The 20,335-nt window shown below is 32.3% G+C and overlaps 1 protein-coding gene across 2 annotated transcripts; it reads right to left on the bottom strand.

The window, feature by feature from the left end:
- Positions 1-6,726: 6,726 nt before the first annotated feature.
- LOC112011075 (probable glycosyltransferase At5g03795) lies at positions 6,727-10,575 on the bottom strand. 2 transcript variants are annotated; one of them, XM_065771284.1, is made up of 5 exons: positions 9,983-10,575; positions 9,617-9,885; positions 9,034-9,146; positions 7,472-7,626; positions 6,727-7,032 (listed from the first exon to the last, which is right to left on the bottom strand). In XM_065771284.1, the coding sequence occupies exons 1-5, from the start codon at positions 10,541-10,543 to the stop codon at positions 6,946-6,948; spliced, it is 1,185 nt and encodes a 394-aa protein (XP_065627356.1). In that variant the 5' UTR covers positions 10,544-10,575; the 3' UTR covers positions 6,727-6,945. The 2 variants fall into 2 exon arrangements, with proteins under 2 accessions (XP_065627356.1, XP_065627355.1); XM_065771283.1 differs by having other exon boundaries at positions 9,034-9,149.
- Positions 10,576-20,335: the final 9,760 nt, after the last annotated feature.

Raw genomic sequence — 20,335 nt, forward strand, 5'->3', positions numbered from 1 at the left:
CAAAAGATATAGATACAAATCGATTGGTAGCACTATTGGCACGGTGATTCAAGCTGCAGACCCAGAGGATGATGGCACTAGAGGTGAGTTCCTTAGGGTCTGAATCTCCATTGACATGTCAAAGCCTTTACCGAGATGCCGTAAACTATGGGCATGGGTCGGGTCGGCGGTATTTGCTCACCCTAGTTTAAATTCGACTCTTTATTAATGACTCACACAAAGAAGAATAGAATAGAGCACCTATTGTGTTGTATTGCACTTGCACTAGTCTTGTAAGTTCCACCATAAATAAATCTCTCACTCCCTCCAATTAATCCCAAATCTCTCTCACACAAAGAATAGAGCAACTATTGTATTGCACTAATCCTGTCTTGTAAGTTCCACCAGTAGAGTTCTAAACTAAAAGGCCACCAACTTTGCCAAATATCTAAAGTAAAGCCATGTCACAATTCACAACAAACCTACCATAAATCTCTCACTCCCTCCAATTCCCAAATCCCAAATACCTAACCTTAACCCCAATTTTTGAAATGAAGATCTCCCTCTCTCCCTTCGATTCCCAAATCCCAACTGGGAAGAAGATCAAGGTTTGATATCGGCAAATCCGTCATAGTTTTTGGTGTTATAATGGATTTGAATGAGAACCGACTTTGATGGAGGGTGGAGCAAAGTTTAAATGGTATTCTATTCCAATCCCTTATGCAATGTCAGATGATGATGCAGAGGCAGAGAGAGAAGAAAAAAGCTGAGTCTGTTTTCCGTAGTGGAGCTTCACAAACTGCTTTCCTTTGTAGCTCTAAAATCATCTATATACTGTCTTAGCAGCCCTACTACAAAGATGTGGATTTCGACGGCTGTTGTTGGAAGCTTGGTCCTCAAATGAATGTTCGTAGATCTTATCCTCACACCATTGTCCTGAGCNATAAAAAATTATATATATATATATATATATATATATATTTTACTTTATTTTATATTAAGATTTTCATCTATTCATATTATGAGCCAATTTCCTAGTAATAGTATAGAGTGTGGATTAAACTCTTCCAATTATGACATTTAGAAAAGAATGAGAAAAATAGCTTTTTCCCATTATTAAAAAACTAGTGGATGTCCCGCGCGATGCGCGTGTTCACTATTAGTTATTTTATAATACTCATATGTGCTATAATGTTTGAAAAATTAATTTCGATTATTTATTATACGTCACTGAAATAATGAATGGAAAAAAAATTGTAACACAATATATCCATAAGAAACCATAATTAATTAGACTCTAAAAATGCCACTATATGCCCTTTTTTTTTTTTTTGGGAGAAAATTTGCCCTTTTTTGTTTGATCAGGTGTACATGTATATTTAGTTCTTACATTTGACGTTTCCAATATAAAATTTTTTATTATTTCGTTTTTATTTTTTTAGAAGTATTTTTTTTAAAAAAGAAAACACATGAACTTTTGAACGCTAAACATCTAAGATTTAAGGTTTATAATTTCTAATTCGCAAAACTAAATATACATGCCAAGGGATTAAAAATAAAACAATAATTGAACAGAGAAATATAAACTTATACTATTTCATATCTCACATTTAACTGAGTACCTTAATCACTTACAAAGATTAAACACTTTCCAAAAATATAAATAAAGAAAAAAAAATACATACCTTTTAGAAACCACATATGTTGTTAAAGCATTGTATCAAGCTTTGACAATGTTATTAAGAAGCATAGATCATATGCACCTAAAACCAAAGCCAATTTTTTTTTTTTTAACACTAATTTTCTCACTCTTAGTCTCTTTGTCTCTCTAGTCCTACTTTTCTTTTGGCCTTTTGATATTTTGTGAAATTGGAATACATAAAAGAACATGAAAACTAACATTGAATGGAGAAAACCTTTCATTTTTAAATTAATGAAATCAAAAGTGGAAGAGTTCAAGAAGTTGGAAAAGGGAGTAGAACCAAACCTTTTAATTTTCTGCAAATGGCTTAAACTAATCATTGATAAGAAGATAGGAGGTGAAAGGCTAAATGAAAAAGTACTCATACAAAGCGCCACATGGCAGAACCTCATGCACTTCCGCATGAGGTCTTTGCTTATATATATATATATATATTGATTGATTGATTGATATTGATTTCAACTTGTGGCATCCTACTTTAATATTATATATGTTTTAAAGTATACAATGTATAATTCTGATCGCTCTTCTTGAATACATTACTTATCTTAATACATCTATAAAAATACATTGAATCAAAACAAACCTATATGAAAATACTTTGCAAAAAAAACTAAATGTCTTAACAATCATCGCTTTGCAAAATGTCATATCAATCATCACTTAACAATGATTAATTTGATAGATTAGGAAAATAATTTGTTATGTATAATCTATTAAGATTATTTTCTTTGCAGAAACTACAAATTTGTCCACCCAAAGAGATTGTAAAATAAACAATTATTAGCAAAATCTCACAATTAAGTTTCTATGTGCATCATTATAATAATTTATAATAATAATAATAACAACAACAAAATAATAATGAAAATACAATTGCAAAAGCTAAAATATGTCACTAATCCAATTATTTCCATTTGATTAACCTTTGCTTTTATCTAAATAAGTGGCACTATATATAGAGTATTTCTAATACAATTATTAAGAGTACTTTCTCTACAAAAACTACAAATTTGTTCACCAAAAATGATTTAAAAATAAACAAAGTTTAGTAAAGTCTCATAATTTAACATCTAAATGGATCACTAAAAAATTAAAAAAGGAAAAACAAAATTGATCAGGAATTGAAATACCAAAATACCAAAATATGCATAAAAGTTGATACAACTTTTCCAAAAAGAGAAACAAATATGAAGTGACAATTAAATCAACAATAACAAAAAGAACTATTAGTGGGGGGAAAAGTGGTTGAAACAATTATATAAAAAAAAAAAATGCATCAAAACAGACAAATTTGGAGAGAGAGAGAGAGAGAGAGTATTGACCTTTTCACAATGAACAACTTGGAAAGAATAGGGGAAAGAGGTGGAAATGAAATAAAAGAAATTTATAAGAAAGTCAAGTTAGAAGAGTAAGGGTGGAAGCAGATGAAAGGTTCAAAAAAGTAAAACCATAGAATTTATGAAGATGAAAGGTTGGAAGGGTGGAAGTAGATGAAAGGTTCAAAAAAGTGAAACTGTAGAATTTATGAAGATACAAAGAAAATCAAATGAAAAATTTAAGACATGATTGGAGAAGATGAAAATTTGAACTAAGAAGAAGACAATGGTTGAAGAAGATGAAAAGTTAAACAAAGTAAAAAAATAAAAATTGCAAAAAATAAAAAATAAAAAAAGGCTACTAATGACATGGCACAAAGAAAGCTTTGTAAAGTTTATTTTAAAGCTTCCATTATTATATAATAGTATAGATAGATATGTATAGAAATTATTTTTGGTTTTAATTTCTTCATTGATTTTATTGCTTAGTTATAAACATCTAAATAAAGTAGATGAATTTATAAATGCAAAGTTATATATAAAGTTAAAACTGCCCAAGATGAATGTGTAAAGTCAATCTATTTATATATTCTCAAAAAAATATTTATATATTCTAATATTGTCAACAAAATTTAGGAATAAAAATTAAATAAGAAAAATAATGATTATGCAGGCAATTATGTGGTGAATGAGATGGCACAATATGAGCATAGCAACATTTAATACTACGCTTCAACTTTTAGATATATATATATATATATAAAGAGATGGGTTCAAGTTACACCTGGTGTAACTCTACAAGGGTTACACCTTTTTTAAGCCATAGATTTATGAGAGATCCAATGGATAAAAATAAAACACCATTATCTATTACAATATTAAATACTTACCTAATTAATAATCTCCTCATTATCTCTTTCCTCATTAAATATTTTTTATGTCTCTTTTTCTCTCTCCTTATTAAGTATTACTTTCCATTTTCTTTGCAATTTCTCCTAGGTTTCTACGTTCCAAAATAAAGAAGAAAAAAAAACCATTCACATTAGCGACTGAAATGAAGCAAGACATATAAATTTTGAAACTTTTAAAATTAAGAGAGAAAATTTTAACGTATGTTTTGTTTCATTAAGCCATTCAAGGAGAGGTAGGGTAGATAGGGATTTAAACAAAGACTTGAGACAGAAGAAGGGAATTGCATCGGCATCACAATTTTTCTAAAAACAAAACATAGGTTATGTTTTGCTTCATTTCAATTGCTTCATCCCTGAATAAAAACGTAGAGGAGAAATTGCAAAGAAAATGGAAAGAAAGACTTAATAAGGAGAGAGAAAAAGAGACATAAAAAATATTTAATGAGAAGAGAGATAATGAGGAGACTATTAATTAGGTAAGTATTTAATGTTGTAATAGATAATGGTGTTTTGTTTTTATCCGTTGGATCTCTCATAAATCTATGGTTTAAAAAATGTGTAACTCTATGGAGTTACACCAGGTGTAACTTAAACCTATCTCATATATAAATATAGACTAAAGATAGTTTTCCTTTGACTCATTTATTCTAATGCTACCAAACACTAAAAAATACGAAAAACTATCTTTACACAATATTTTCCATCGAAACAAACAGAGCGTTAAGTGATTTAATCTTTGTTCTTTACTGCTGTAATTTGGTTCAGGCATCTACTGGAAGTGTAGTAATTCAATTGGCATCAAACTTGACTTGATACCACCCTTGGATTAATTCATTGCATATGTTCCTCTCTTTCTTTGTAACTAGAATTTAAATGATTTTGTTGGATAAATTGGGGTTTGACAAGATTTCTTTTTAATTGAGAGAATGAATGCTACAAGGTTTGGGATGGTACATCCTAAGTTTGAAGCCTTTGATATGAACTTGGCTTTTGTTTGTGACTTTGTGATTTTGTGTTTGTGGGCCTTACTGACTCGTTAGATTTGTATAATAAGATAACATGCCTGACTATGATGCATATTTTCCTTCATCTGTGTTAGTTTTAGTTGAGTTGAAGTTGTTGCTATAAGGTTTCCAGACTTTGATTCCAAAATTAAATTCTATTTTGAATTTAAACTTTGCTTTGAAAGGAAATAAATCAGATTACATTTCCTAAATGAGTTGATTCATTATAAGTTGAATAAAATTTGGCAAGTGATAATTGTGTCATAAATATTGAGATTTGGTCAAGTTTCCAAATTGGAAAGAGATTTGGTGATTTGGTCAAGTTTTCAAATCGGCAAATTCGGATTACATTTCCTAAATGAGTTGGGTCCTTAGGAGAATAGTACTGTGAATGTTTTCCATTTTCACTCGGATTGTTGGTTCTATGCGAGAGTTGAGATGCTACTGTTATATGATCCAATAATAGATTTAGAATTTCCTTTCTTTCATACATATATGTAATTTGTTAATAAGGTATGAATATTTGGTATATGATGCTTATTTTATTTTATTGAGAAATCTATGATGCTTATTTTTGAGTGTGAGCTTTGAATGATTAATATGTAGAGTTGGGAATACAAATTTCTTGTATCACTTTTTATATTCTACTTCATACTCCACTAATTTTAAGTTACCATATATTCATTTAACTTCTTTTTTTTAATCAAAGGTTAAAATGAAAAAAAAAAAAAAAAAAAAAAAAAGGAAGAAGAAGAAGAAGGCTAAAATACATTTTTGATCTCTACATTTTAGGCAATTTTCCACTTTGATTCTCACTTATTTTTAGCTCCTAATTTAGTACCTAAAAATTCAAAATCGTTTTCAATTTAGTCCCTACCTTTCCATTGTTTTCAATTTAATCAGATGGTAGTACCGTGGTAGGAACTAAATTGAAAATGATATTTGATTTAGGGACCAAAATAGAAGCTTGAAAAAAGTGGGACTAAAATGAAAAATTATCTAAAATGTAAGGAACAAAAAATAACCGTTTAGAAAACCTTTTTTTTTTTTTCATCTTTGATTTGGTGTTAGATAGTGTGTGTTCCTTGTTATTAAGTATTCAAATACTCAATAACAAGGAACACACTTTAGCCATAGAAGTGAATTCACTTAATTTTAGGACTACAAGTAATTTTACATCTATTTTTACAACTATCCAATGTGATTGATTATGAGTGGTGAAAAAAAAAAAAAAAAAAAAAAAAACTGAGTCCATATGAAAGCAACTGGCCGTCTAGTGATGGTTTGCATATAGGATAATCGTGAAAATATGTATGAAATTGGTTGTGATTTTAGAATAACTCTCTTATTATGTTTGTCATCTTTGATTCTTTGGTGCTTCTTTTAAAACGTCGGCCTCTCTCTCTCTCTCTCTCACACAGATGGCCTTTAATTATATATAGATAGCTGTCCTAGGATGGTCATCGTTCATCAATAGAGCACCTAAGTATGCGGTTACTGGGAATCGCCAGCTAACAGAAATTTAGGTAAGTTTTACTTGTGATTAATCAAACTATTAAAAACATTTTCTTTCATTAGTGGAATTAACTATGGATAAAGTTGAGAAACGACTTATTTATGAAAAAAAATCCTTAACTGATGAACAAAAATATAATAAATATGAGAATGTTTTATGGGTTTTCTTAATAATACTGATGAATGACTTTTTATATATCATATACTGCGGTCAATTCTTAAACCAAAAAAAAATCATATTGGTCTCAAGCACAATATATATACCCTTGAAGTCAAACCATATTGATGCACAATAGTTTTAAAACTTGCTTAAAGATGCTGAGCAACAAATCATTGTGCATTTGTACCTCTTGAAGTGTCTTAGCAGTTGGACCAACAAATCATGTATCTCTAAAGGAAACATTTCATCAATGTTAACATTCTACAGGTAACAGAAATATTCATCTATTTGATGTGAGCAGAAAGAATTTGAATGGTGAGAAACATGCATTGAGTCAAGTAATGTTAAAAGATGACTATATGCGTTTCCAGAGTTCGTACATGACCATATGAAAAGCATCAAATCTGACTGGAGGTGTATTCCATGTAAAGTGCTTTTGTACCTGATTCACAAAAAAGGAAATTTTAGAGGATAAGTCAGTTTGTAATCGCAAATTTGGTGGATGGTCAGAAACATTTCTAGGAGATTATATAATTTCTCACATTGCTGTGCAGAATTTTTTAGATTTGACTTTCTCAAGCTGTAAACGCTAGGAACTCACATTACTTCAAGTTAGGATAATCTTGCATGTTATGATAATGTAATTGATCGAGTAACATTTTCTTTTGGGAACAAAGATAATGCCGTAATGCATGACACTACATTCATATTGATTGTAATTTAATTTATATAGTTTCTTGTGCAATAAACAAAAGTTAATGACTAAGGAACCAACACTTCTAGAGCAACACATAATGTAAAAAGTAAAATGAAGTTGATCAGATCAAGAAAGAAAATCAAGATGTTCTTTCGGTGGGGAAAGAAGTTAGAGCATTATTTACCTTGAGTAAATTTTTATGCAATTTGGTGAAGGTCTGATTGTCTATGTCTTTAACGGTGTACTGCAGGAGGTTTTCATTCCCGGTGACTGTTACAGAAAATTTTGTCCAATCTAGAGTATCTTTGAATGGCAAATCAAGTTCGCTTAGCGAGACTACTGCAGAGTAGCACATAACGTAATTCAAAAAGCAATAACAAGAGAATCATTTTGAAAATGATAAAAGTAAATCCAGTCTCTGCAGCAAGTATTTAAAAGCGCGCACACAAGTATACTAATTGGGCTAATTTCTTACAGCTCGGTACTGAGCTTGCATTTGGGAGATAACATGCATCAGAACAAGAGACTCTTGGCATTGTGAGATTCATATTTTATTTATCTTTAAAGCTATGCTAGGCTATTTCTTGAAAGTCACAGGCCATGGGTAAGGTTTAATTCACCTAGCTAAGGCTAGGAAACCTTAATGTATGCCTGTTTGAGGAAGATTCTGTATTTAAAAGCACAAGTATACCATAGGTTTGTCAAAATAAGTCTTGCTTCCATGCTTGCTGTCAGTTTTTCAAGTTAAAGAATCAATTTTTATTTTTTACTCATATAACATCATAAAAACTCAAATGTTTCAAGTTTGGCATGATATTGAATTATGTCAAGATACACCAAATTTTTTTTTTTTTTTTTTAAAAAGAAATTTGTCATTTCTTACAGCTCGGTACTGAGCTTGCATTTGGGAGATAACATGCATCAGAACAAGAGACTCTTGGCATTGTGAGATTCATATTTTATTTATCTTTAAAGCTATGCTAGGCTATTTCTTGAAAGTCACAGGCCATGGGTAAGGTTTAATTCACCTAGCTAAGGCTAGGAAACCTTAATGTATGCCTGTTTGAGGAAGATTCTGTATTTAAAAGCACAAGTATACCATAGGTTTGTCAAAATAAGTCTTGCTTCCATGCTTGCTGTCAGTTTTTCAAGTTAAAGAATCAATTTTTATTTTTTACTCATATAACATCATAAAAACTCAAATGTTTCAAGTTTGGCATGATATTGAATTATGTCAAGATACACCAAATTTTTTTTTTTTTTTTTTAAAAAGAAATTTGTCATATACTATTTAAATCATAATGACCACATTGAATTCAAGCATTGATATTTGGCAGGCTCTTTTTTATGCTTGAAAAATAGAGAAGCCCCTTGTTTATGTCCACCATTTGCAAGATATTAAGTTTTCTGCACTAGCAGTGAGATGTCCTATTGGAAGTTGGTAAGGCTTCACACAGTCGCACAAAAAATTCCCTCTCTCTTTTGTGTAGTAAGGGCACTATTATTAACCTTAAGGACAATAGTTTCGCATTCTTAAACTTGGTTTAAATCCCTATCTTATTGTTAATTATTTGGACTAAACTTATTTCTTGCCTAAAGCGTTCTCAAAAAATGGTTTCAGAAGAAGGAACAAGTGCACTAGGACATGTATAAGAGTAATGAAGAAATTTGCACAAAAAGAAAAGGATGATTTATAGAAAACCACTGCATTAAAAAGAAAAAATGCTTAGGGAAAAATGATTTTACCAGGAATACATCCGTCAGAGATCGATTCTGCTATACAGGCAGTATAAAATGGGTTTATTTGGCAGGGGCATAATTTCTTATCAAATTCTGCTTCATCCTCCGAACGATGAATTCTACTGTACACCAGTTAACTTCAACAATAAATTCTAAGAGGCAGCAATATTTCCAACAACGAAATATATGAAACATATTCTTTTTGTGGACAATTAAAAGCTACAAAGATGAGAAAAAGAAAATTGTACAACAAAAAATTATTTAAGTGAAAATCATCCAAAGAATAAAAGTAAAATTCCAAAACATATCCCTTAAAAGAGTTCAAGACAAAAAATCAGCTAACTACATGCTAATGTCTTAAGAAAATTGCGTTAACAAGTGCAGGAAAGTGAACCTCCTCAATTTACAGATAAGCAAAATGGGAAATTCTCTGAAACAAATCATATTATAGTAGGGTTCAGGGCCATTATTGCTGACCAAGATTTTGTAATTAGGACCAATGATTATGAAACTAGCATGCTTAGAGCCTGAGTATATTTATGGTCAAAGATTGTCTAATAGCTTTATGAGAGTATTTTATGGAAGTTACCTGTTTCTGTTTGGATGAGGACTGAATGGTTGAAGTTTTTGAGCTGGGAGGATAACATCTTTGGATGGTCTAAATTCCGAAGCAAACCAAGATCCACACACAACTTGACTTGCATTCTCGAGTAATGGTACTCCATTGGCAGCAATCACACCAATGTCATGGCAATTCACAAAAAAGTGATCTTCGTTTGGATCGCAATAATGGTATTTTGAGACTAAGCTCTGGACATATTTCTGGACTACAATGGCCATTTTCTCATATGACCTTCTCTGCATGCCACAGGATGTACACAAAATTGATGTTATTCTTTGCAAGAATATAGATAACCTGAAATGATATTCACAAATTATAGTTCATTTTTTATACCTTGCCCTGCATTCGGTAGGTGGAAATGGGGATAAATTTGAGGTGAGCCTCACGAGGAACAGTGGTCAGGAACCGACTCTCATTGAGATTCTTGAAGAAGAAACCCTCATTCGAGTGCTTCCCCGTGAGCTTTCTTGGCAATTGGTAGTACATTTCAAGACCTTCATCTGGGTACATATAGATCTTGAACACCCTCTCCATTTGCTCATATTCATTCAAGAATTCCTCTGAAATGTAAAGCTCATCAATATCTGACACAATATTCATAGGAGGATCTGTTCCATTATTCATACGAGGGTCTGTTCCATTATCTTTCTTGGAAGGTGCAGGGTGTGGGGTGGTGGAGAAGAAGCCTGAGATGTTGAAGCATTGATATTGACAGCGATTTATGTAGAGGCAAAGGCAGGTGGGCAAAATGGCAAAGATTGCTATGGCACCGAGAATCAAAACAACACAAGTGTGTTTCTTGGTGCGTGACTCTGAAGAGTTGTTGTGAGCCTGTGACTGTGACTGTGATTGCAATGGGTTGTGACGAGTGTGGCGGTTTCGCATGTTTTCCATTGTTTCTTTCTTGGATGATTGATTTTCTTGGAGCGGGAAAACCAAGTGTGTTTCTTAGGGAAGAGAGGAAGGTAGTTAAGTTCGTTAGTGGGAGTAGGAGAAGTGGTCTAATAATGCCATCTGGACCGTGCATGATATTAAGTAAACTAAAAGTGAATGTATTATGTAACGAACTAACAATTGCTATATTCGCATGTCAGTATTATCAGTATTTTGAGATATATCAGTGTCAGTCTTCTCTACTTGTGAGGCTTAATAGGTCTATATGCAGTCGAGGCAACAAATTCAGTAGTTCATGAGCAACTTTGTGTCTTCAATGTAATTTATTGATCACTATTCTAGACACTAAAAACTAACAATTCAAATATACTTGAACAATGTTTTGGAAATGGTTTGCAAATACAAACTAATTTTTGACCCTAACAAAGGGATTCATGTACAAAGAGTTTATAAATTTCGAAGCCGCTATGAGTCACAACAGTAAGTTATAATGCTAAGTAGTGTCTAGGCTCAAATAGTTTGAACTAGAATTGTAAAATTGTCCTATTGTGAATGGCCTTACTAGGATAGGGGTCCCCCGTTGTGATTCTTTCTTTGGAGTGTTCTTTCTTATTCAATATTCTACTTGGTCACCAAATCACAATGTTCATTGTTTTATGTGTTTTTCTTTTCTATTAGGAGATTTACTGGTTCTGGGGCTTAAATTGCAATAACTAAATTGTGATCACATAATTGGTTAATTGGAACTTGATTTATAATTTTTCTATATAATTAATTAGGGTGTGCAACCAAGATGGTTTCAATATAATCGTAGGTACACTATAAGGAAGTAGATTCTTGAGTGTAATCCTTGACATGACAACTTATCTAAAGAAGAATTATGAAAATGATGACCTTCTTCAGGGCATTACCATCCACACCATTGCCCATCACATGGTCTTGCCGTATGCAACAAATAAGTTCTAGTGAAGCACCAAACCCGGGATTAGGGAGGAGGTTTTGGCATTCATTGTGGAGCTTTCCAATCCAAAACAAGGTGGAGAAGTTTTGCTTGCAACTTACAAAGGGGTTCTTGTTGGTCCCAATGGTGTGGATGGTAATCTCGTTAGGACGGGAATCACCAACATATTTGTAAAGAGAAAAATTGTAACTAGACACAAATGGAGAGAGTCCTGGTATTTATAAACTTGTTAATCCCTCTTGGTAAAAGATGTCTCTTAAGCAACATATAAGATTTATTAAAGAACATGACTCTTTAAGTAATAACCAACTTGACGTTAAAATACTAACTTGACGTAAGAATATATTTTATATAGTAACGTTGGTGAAGAAGCACCATCCACAAAGTGGTTATTATAATTTAAGTACGGGTGCACCATATTATCTACTTGATTGTAGCATAACTAATGGTGTTATCTCTAGTCAGCAAGCATTATGGTCCTCACGGTTTGTCCCATGCCAACTGTCATCTATGTCTTTCATAGATTGGCGTTAGTGTGTGATCATAGCTAACTGTGTACATATCTTTCTTTACCTCATATTGACCACACTGTTCTTCATATACTACTTATGTACTATACTTCGGATGTCTTCCAAATCACTATTTTTCCAAGTGAATGGCTTTAATCTCTCACGATTTCTTCATGCAGTTAGGACTCTAGTCCACACCCAAACTGTCATCTACGACTTCAGCTGCACACACCAAACCATGTGTTAACCTACGCTAATTTTCTTTTTTGTACTTCCTCTGAGCTAGAATTCTTGAAGGTTTTCCTACAATGACCTTATCAACAACTTTCCACTGTACAAGTTGTGTTGTTCCATGATGCCTTTTTGTGGGCTTTACATACATGCATACTTCTTGTTCCAGTGCTTATCTAATTAAAAAATGACCAATCATGTTCCCATAGCAGAAGCTCCATACTGATGTTCCCCAAGCGTCCCCAGGTCTCTCCATTGTATGCAAACAAACCACGTAATATCCTTCCTAGGTTTTTGGGTCCACAAGTCCCTTCTTCCCTGCATGAACTCTAAATTTCTTCAGAGTCAATTGGTCATAGGATTGGCCATCATCTCACTTGAGGGGATAGCTTTTCTTCTCACTAATCCTACCGCATGACAAATGTTTAGCCTTGTACTTTTCATGGCATATGGGACTTTTTCCATGAATTAACTTTAGGACACATTTCATTCAGGATAATTCCTTACTGACAGATTTACTCAAAAGTTTTGCATTGGTTATGTTTAACCTTTTGAGTACCTTCTCCAAATAATCTTCCTGACACAGATATAAGAGTCTTATATCTCCATTCCTGGTAATCTTTATACTAAATACATTGTTAGACCGTCCTTTAGATGCCAAGGACTATGATTACATCATCATATCTGGACAACTTCTACTAACAATATTTGATTAACATATAATGACAATACAGTCACTTATTTTGTTGCACCTTCATACATAAACACATTAATCTAATGGACTAATTTAAAAAATTTATAAAAAATTAAATAAATAAATAAATTCTAAGATTGGTTGACTACATGTTTTTCACAACAAAAATCCCGCCCACACACATCAAACAGACAAATACTTTTGCCAATATAGAGTGTTAAGATTGACATTAAGCTGCACAACCATGTGGCATAAAGGTTTGTACATTGACAAATTGTTTGTTACAAACTGACTCCTGGATGATTCTAAAACATATAAATAAAAAATGAAAGACTCCTCAACTGGTGGCTGCTGGGCGGAGTACCTGGTACATTTGCTGAAGCCTGAAGGTAAGACTCTTTAAAAGATTAATAATATATGAATCTCACAATGGTAAGACTCTTTTGTTGCTGATGCATGCAATCTACTGAATGAAGTCCTTTTGCAAACTCAGTTTCAAACTGGGGAAAATAGCTCAACACATTAGCTTTACTTTTATGCTTGCATTATGGTATTTCTTCTGTCCAAAGTGACCATAGAATTGTATTACTGCTTGTTTTATGCTTTCAATTTTCTTCTTTTAAAGGTCATTTCTCTTTCTTCCTTTATCTTTTTGCTGAGACCAGATTTACTATTATATTTCCAAGATAATTCTCTTCGAATTGCTTTTCTAAGTAGCTAGTGTATCACTTTGCAGATGTTTAAGCAACCATGATTTGCCATTCAATGATACTCTGGATTGGACAAAATTTTCTGTAATAGCCACCGAGAAAGGCCTACCCTTGCAGGACACCGTAAAAGACAAAAAAGGCAAAAATTTCAGCAAGTTGCATAACAATTTACTCCAGGTAAAATTATATTCATACTTCTTCTGTCATCGAAAAGCATCATGATCTAGTGTCTTGATCTGATTTGGCTTTATATTTAATCATGTGCTTCATGTTACACTTTTTTTCTTCACAATTTTTATCCCAGCATGATGTGATGCGTTGTCCTGGAATGTTCATTTCTTAGTTATTAAGTTTATGGCACAAGAAAGCTATAAATGAGAAGACAATTAATATGAATGTCTTGTGATGCACTATGACAAAATCTTTTTCTTAGCCTATTCTCCCACTCCATCCAATCACACTTGAAAGCTCAATTAATGTTTCCATCCCTTATTTCTAGATTGCATGTTAGCTAAAATAGTCTGTTACTTTTCCTTTTTCTCTGAACATAATATAACTAGTTTAGTTGATTTGTTCCCAAAAAGAAAAGGTGACAAGACAAATTACAATATCATAATATGCAAGATTGTCGTAACATTTAGGATGAAAACTTGTTAACTTGTTATAAGATTTTCTATAATAAATTTATGCAAATATGTAAAATAAATTTTTTCCTTCAAGTTATATTGATGGATGACATTGCCTTTTACATCACTCAGCCTGAGTAGATTTCCTGAAACTTTAGCTCTTTCCTAACTAAACCTAAGCTACCAAAGGTTGCGTCAAGGTGACTTTGTGGCACTGTTTCTTGTGCCAACACCTCTGTCAGTTTCTAGCGTTCACAATTTGAGAAATTCAAATCTGGAAAATGCATTTTGACAATGTTGGAAATGATATATTCTCCTAGAAATGTTTTAGACTTTGGATTACAAACTAACTTATTCCTTTCTTTGTGAATCAAGTCCAGAAGCACTTTATGTGGAATTCACCTGCGCTCAAATTAGATGCTTTTCATATGGTCATGTATGAACTCTGGCTGTGCATAGGCAACTGAATTACTAGAAGACATTCCAACATTTTTTTTCTACACGGAAATTTTGTGAATCAGTGTAAAGTATAAAGACTACAGAATTTCCTTAAATGGTGTAAAGGAAATGCATATGCATTTGATTTTCTTTGTAGATTCTAAGGATAACCAAGAGCAATAATACCACTCCTCGCTCGAGGTTGGATTAGACCCGAGATGAGACCAAGTATTCNGAGAATCTGTGGGTTTGCTATCTCTGTAATCTGTTGGGCTTGTCGTGAGCTTGGCTCAGTTACAATTTTATTTATTTATTTATTTTTCCTTGAAAGTAGAATATGTATGTATATATATATATATATATATATTAATTTAAGAGTGTTTCTAATTTTGTGATTGAGGATGTTCCTAATACAGAGCAAATATAAAAATTTTAATTATTATATATAATTTTTTTTTTAGCTTAAGGTGCTCCTAGGAACACCTCGAGCTGCACGTGGTGCAGTAGTCTTGTACTATTGTCATTAATGATGACATGGTGAGAGGCCTATTAAATGGCCGAGATTGCATTATAGACCAAACATTTATCATGACTCACACTAATAGAGGTAAATTTAACTTCTTTAGCTCCCACTAACAAATCCAAAAATCCCTAATTACTTGCTTCCCAAGAAACCAACTTGGTTTTCCTTTCCTACTCCAAACTATCCCAAGAAAACAAAATCCTTCCAAGAAAACAACCACGACTTCAAGAAACGCTTCAGTCATAATCGTTATCGTTCATTGCCACACAATACTTTGCAGTCATAATTACAGACACACAATCCTTCACAGTCACAAAACCCTTCAGAGTCACCCAATAGCACCAGCTTCTTTTGCATTCTCATCATAGCAATCATTCGCGTTTTGCCCACCTGCCTTTCAGTTTGCTTCCATATTTATGCCTCTCAAGAAGTACGCACCCATATATACTTCAACATTCATAACCCTCAAGACTCCGGCTTCATCTATGACTATGATGATCTCATATACCCTGTACCTTTTTAGAATGCTTCCAAGGCAAGAAAATGGAAGCTATCCTATTGTGTCAGATGTCTTTCACACTTCAGCTCTTTTCACAGACTTGTATACCCAGATGGAGAAAGACTTCAAGATCTATGGAATACCAAGATGAAGACCTCAATACGTACTACAAGTCGCCAATGAAGTACTTGAACGAGGGCTTCTTCTTCAATAATCTAAAACCACTAATCCTGATGAGGCTCACCTATTCTTTGTCCCCTTTTCTAGCCACCAAATGAAGGGCAATGTATGATCAGCTAACATTTTCTTTAGTTGTATCTATGTGTGTATTTATCTATATTCTTCCAAAGAATAACTTCTAGTAGCTTGTAGGGACCATGTAATGAGAAAATGGCCATTGTAGTCCAAGATTTTGTCCAGAGCTTAATCTCAAAGCACCTTTATTGGAATCGAACCCAAGGTGCCAACCACTTTATTGTGAATTGCGATAACATTTGCCGTAAAGCTACTATACAGATGCGATTACTTGAGAATGCAATTCAAGTCATGTGTGGATCGTTAAATGCTTTGGAATTTAAACCAATTCAAGTATATTGTCCTTCTAGGTCAAGAATTCACTCATCGACCTCCTGGAAATATCATATCAAACAGGTAACATTCTTCAATAGCAATTAGACAATCTTTTTACCTTAAAAATCTTCCACATAAATAATTTTTTTTTATATTGAATTGAATCTTTGCTGCCTCTTTGAAATTTTTTTTTTTTTTTTTTTGATAAGGAAACCAGTGCATTCATTCATTCAACTATGTAAAATCTGGTTTACATCTGATGAAATCTTAGAATTTATAATGGGTGGAGGAAACTCCACCCATGTTACAAAATCATCAATACACTGTGCATACTTAGCTAGTCCATGTGCTGCCTTGTTTCCTTCCCTTCGAGTATGGCGAATTTTGAACTGGCGTAGCATCTGCATGTGGTGCAGAGTACCAACAATAATGTTGGCAATAGTTGGGGAGGCTTTTAAGTCCCCCTGTATAGTTGAGCAAACCATTAAACTATCACTTTCAAAGACCACCTGCTAGATGCCGATGTCCTTAGCAAAAATGGCAGTCGTCTCCATTGCTTTTGCTTCAATTTCCAAAGGCCCCAATGGAAGCTCTAACTTCTTACTCATGGTAGCAACCACCTGACCTTGGTTGTCTCTTACTATCACACCAATTCCAATCCATTTGTGTTTCGAAAAGATAGCCCGTCTGCATTCACCTTATACCATCCAATTGGAGGAGGAACCCAACTATGTTAAGTTGGTTATGTATTTTATGGACAGAGATAGCAAACCCACAGATTCTCAAAAAAAAAAAAAAAAAAAAAACAAACAAACAAACCCCAATTCCGAGCAAATCACTAAATCAGATCCAAAACTTTGGTCTTTATCGTCCGCTGCAGCCTCCAGTTGATGACCGGCGATTAAATTTCTCCAAATCAATGCACAGTGACACTAAGACTCTTTCTCCCTTTCTCCTTACTCAGACTGTTGTGTTTTCTTTTCTTTTGCTGAGATTTCTTTGGGTTGATGAAGTCATTTTCTGTTTGGTAAATGTGTTTATAGCTTAGTAAATAACGCCAGTCAACTCTATCTTCTCGCCCATTGTATACCATTGTACCAATCTCTGTTTTGGCCACATAATTTGTTTATAGCTAGTGTACCAGTCAAATCTCTTTCTTTTCACTTCAATAAAAATCTCTTTCTTTTAATATAATTTATTATATTTAGTTTTTAACTTAGTTGATATACGTGTATTACAGTACCACTGTACCACTACTACTATAGCCTGCTATAGTAGGCTATAGCTTTAAGAGCTTTTGGCCTCATCAAGTCTCTTTTTTAATGTTTTAATAATATTTTATATTAAATTTAAATTTGAAAACAGTAGTTTTCTATTTAGTTACTTTTTTTGAATTATCTATTTATTTTTTTTATTTAGTTATTTCAGTAATGATCTTAGTAAATTAACTAATTTTTATAATAAGTAAATCAACTATGATATTGTTATTCCAAAAAAAAAAAACTATTATAATATTGCTATATACTTATATATTTGTTTATTTGTTATGTTTGCTTAAAATTTAATATTTCTTATTTATTTTATGAAAACTATAATATGAAAAATACTTTTTTTTACTAATTTAATATATTTATTTATATTAAGTTAATTATGACATCATCGCTGTTCAACCTTGGTTCAACCTCGGTCCCACCTTAAAAGCCTTGAACCTCTCTCTTTTTCGATTTTATGAACGGTCCGAGTTTCAAAACCATGGTTGGTGTTAGTGTAAGGTGTTGGTGAGATTATTAATTGTCTTTTAGTATTGGTGTTAGTGTCTTTCGGTGAGATACAATAAATTGGCTTTATCTGATTCACTGTGTGCTAGTGTTAGTGTTAGTGCTAGTGCAAGTGCAAGTGTGCAACTAATAATTAATAAATATGGTTGTGTGCTAGTTGATTAGTTCAACTAATGGTTATAAAATATGTAATAAATTACTCTTTTTTAGACTTGGACTTAAACTATACGGCCTATATATTTTTGTGCTACACAATTTATTGACTTTTTTTTTTTTTTTGTTAAGTAATAGTGTGATATTCCAAGTTTCAAACAACCATAGTAATTAGTTGAACTAATTAATTTTGTTTGTTTTGGATATTAATTAACCAATAATTAATTGGAAAAAGCAACTAATAAACAATAATTAATAATTTAATTAACCAATACATTATAAAGGACAAACAAATTAAATTATGTTAGGCTAAACAACAATTAATAATTTTATAATTAATGAAACAACAATATAACAAATTATTGTTTATAAAAGACAAACAAATTAATGAAACAACTAAGCAACAATACATTTGGGAAATAATCCTGGAGCTGCCATTGGGAAAAATTATACTTCTTAAGGAGCATCCTAGAAAAAATTCCTGGAGCCACCACTGATACTACTACTAATTTGGATAAGAGGAGTAAAAAGAACTTAAAGCTTTAACACCTTTAATGTCTCACACTTCTAATATTTGTACCCCATATTCACACTTTGGCCCAATTTGGTTGGGCATTTTGGGAGATTTAAAGTGTATTTTTAAAACTCAAAACACTATTTTGCATCCACAACTCAACTTTTTTACAAACACTTATTTTAAACTTGTTTGTGAGAATACAAACTATTTTGAAAAGAACTACTTGCAGGACAATACTTCACACCAAATTAATGGGCTCTGCCACTGCCTAAACTAATAGGACTTCAAAAGTACAAAATATTCACAATATGTAGATATCTTAATTCAGAATTCAAGTTCATACAAATAAGAAAGATTCAAATCACACAAACTCCTAAGTTAAATTACAAAAACTATCCCTAGATAATTCATGTGAGGCAAACGCACTTATAAACATGAAATTATCCTTCCATTGACCGCGTATGTCACAGTTACTGCACTCCTCCTTATATTTTGGTAACTTCTATTGCACTCTAACTAGTTGATAACTGACTCACATGCTCACACATGTGAAAATGTTTTATTTTAGCCTAACAAAACTCAAAGCACAATTTTTCAACAATTTACACAGACGCAACCTTTGTGAATGATTGTTCGTGTGTAAAAAGTGTAGACTTTGTTAGTAAGAGACAATCATTACTCAACTTTATTTACTTCATAAGTATTCACAATATGTAGATATCTTAATTCAGAATTCAAGTTCATACAAATAAGAAAGATTCAAATCACACAAACTCCTAAGTTAAATTACAAAAACTATCCCTAGATAATTCATGTGAGGCAAACGCACTTATAAACATAAATTATCCTTCCATTGACCGCGTATGTCACAGTTACTGCACTCCTCCTTATATTTTGGTAACTTCTATTGCACTCTAACTAGTTGATAACTGACTCACATGCTCACACATGTGAAAATGTTTTATTTTAGCCTAACAAAACTCAAAGCACAATTTTTCAACAATTTACACAGACGCAACCTTTGTGAATGATTGTTCGTGTGTAAAAGTGTAGACTTTGTTAGTAAGAGACAATCATTACTCAACTTTATTTACTTCATATGTAATCACTATCTCTTCTTTCTTTCTTTCTTTCTTTCTTCTTCTTTTTTTTTTTTTTTTTTTTTTCCAATAGCATTCATTAGTTTTAGTTAATTGATTGCCTAATTCCTAGAAAAAATAAATAAAAAATAAAGAAAAAGAGAAAAGAAAACAGGATTAGTAATGTATATACTTCGCTACCCACCCTTAGCTTAGTAGATGTTTCTAAAACTTGAAGACTTCCAACGGATTTTTAGGGATAAATTCTTGAAAATTCTTAAGATTTTTGAGATAAGAACCTTAGAAATTCCAATTTCAATTTCTATTTAATTTGATTACTCTTTAAGAGGATCTATTTATCAAAGTGGAATTAATCGCAACCCAATCCCAATTTACAGGAGGTCCATTAGATTGAAAACCCCTTTATTGAAGTCTATGGGAGCCCAATTCAAAATGTTGTCGGCCACAATTAAAGAATCATTTTAACCCAATTACCTCATGGTG

This window comes from Quercus suber, unplaced genomic scaffold (genome assembly GCF_002906115.3).
Source record: "Quercus suber isolate HL8 unplaced genomic scaffold, Cork oak 2.0 scaffold_41, whole genome shotgun sequence".
NCBI lineage: Eukaryota > Viridiplantae > Streptophyta > Magnoliopsida > Fagales > Fagaceae > Quercus > Quercus suber.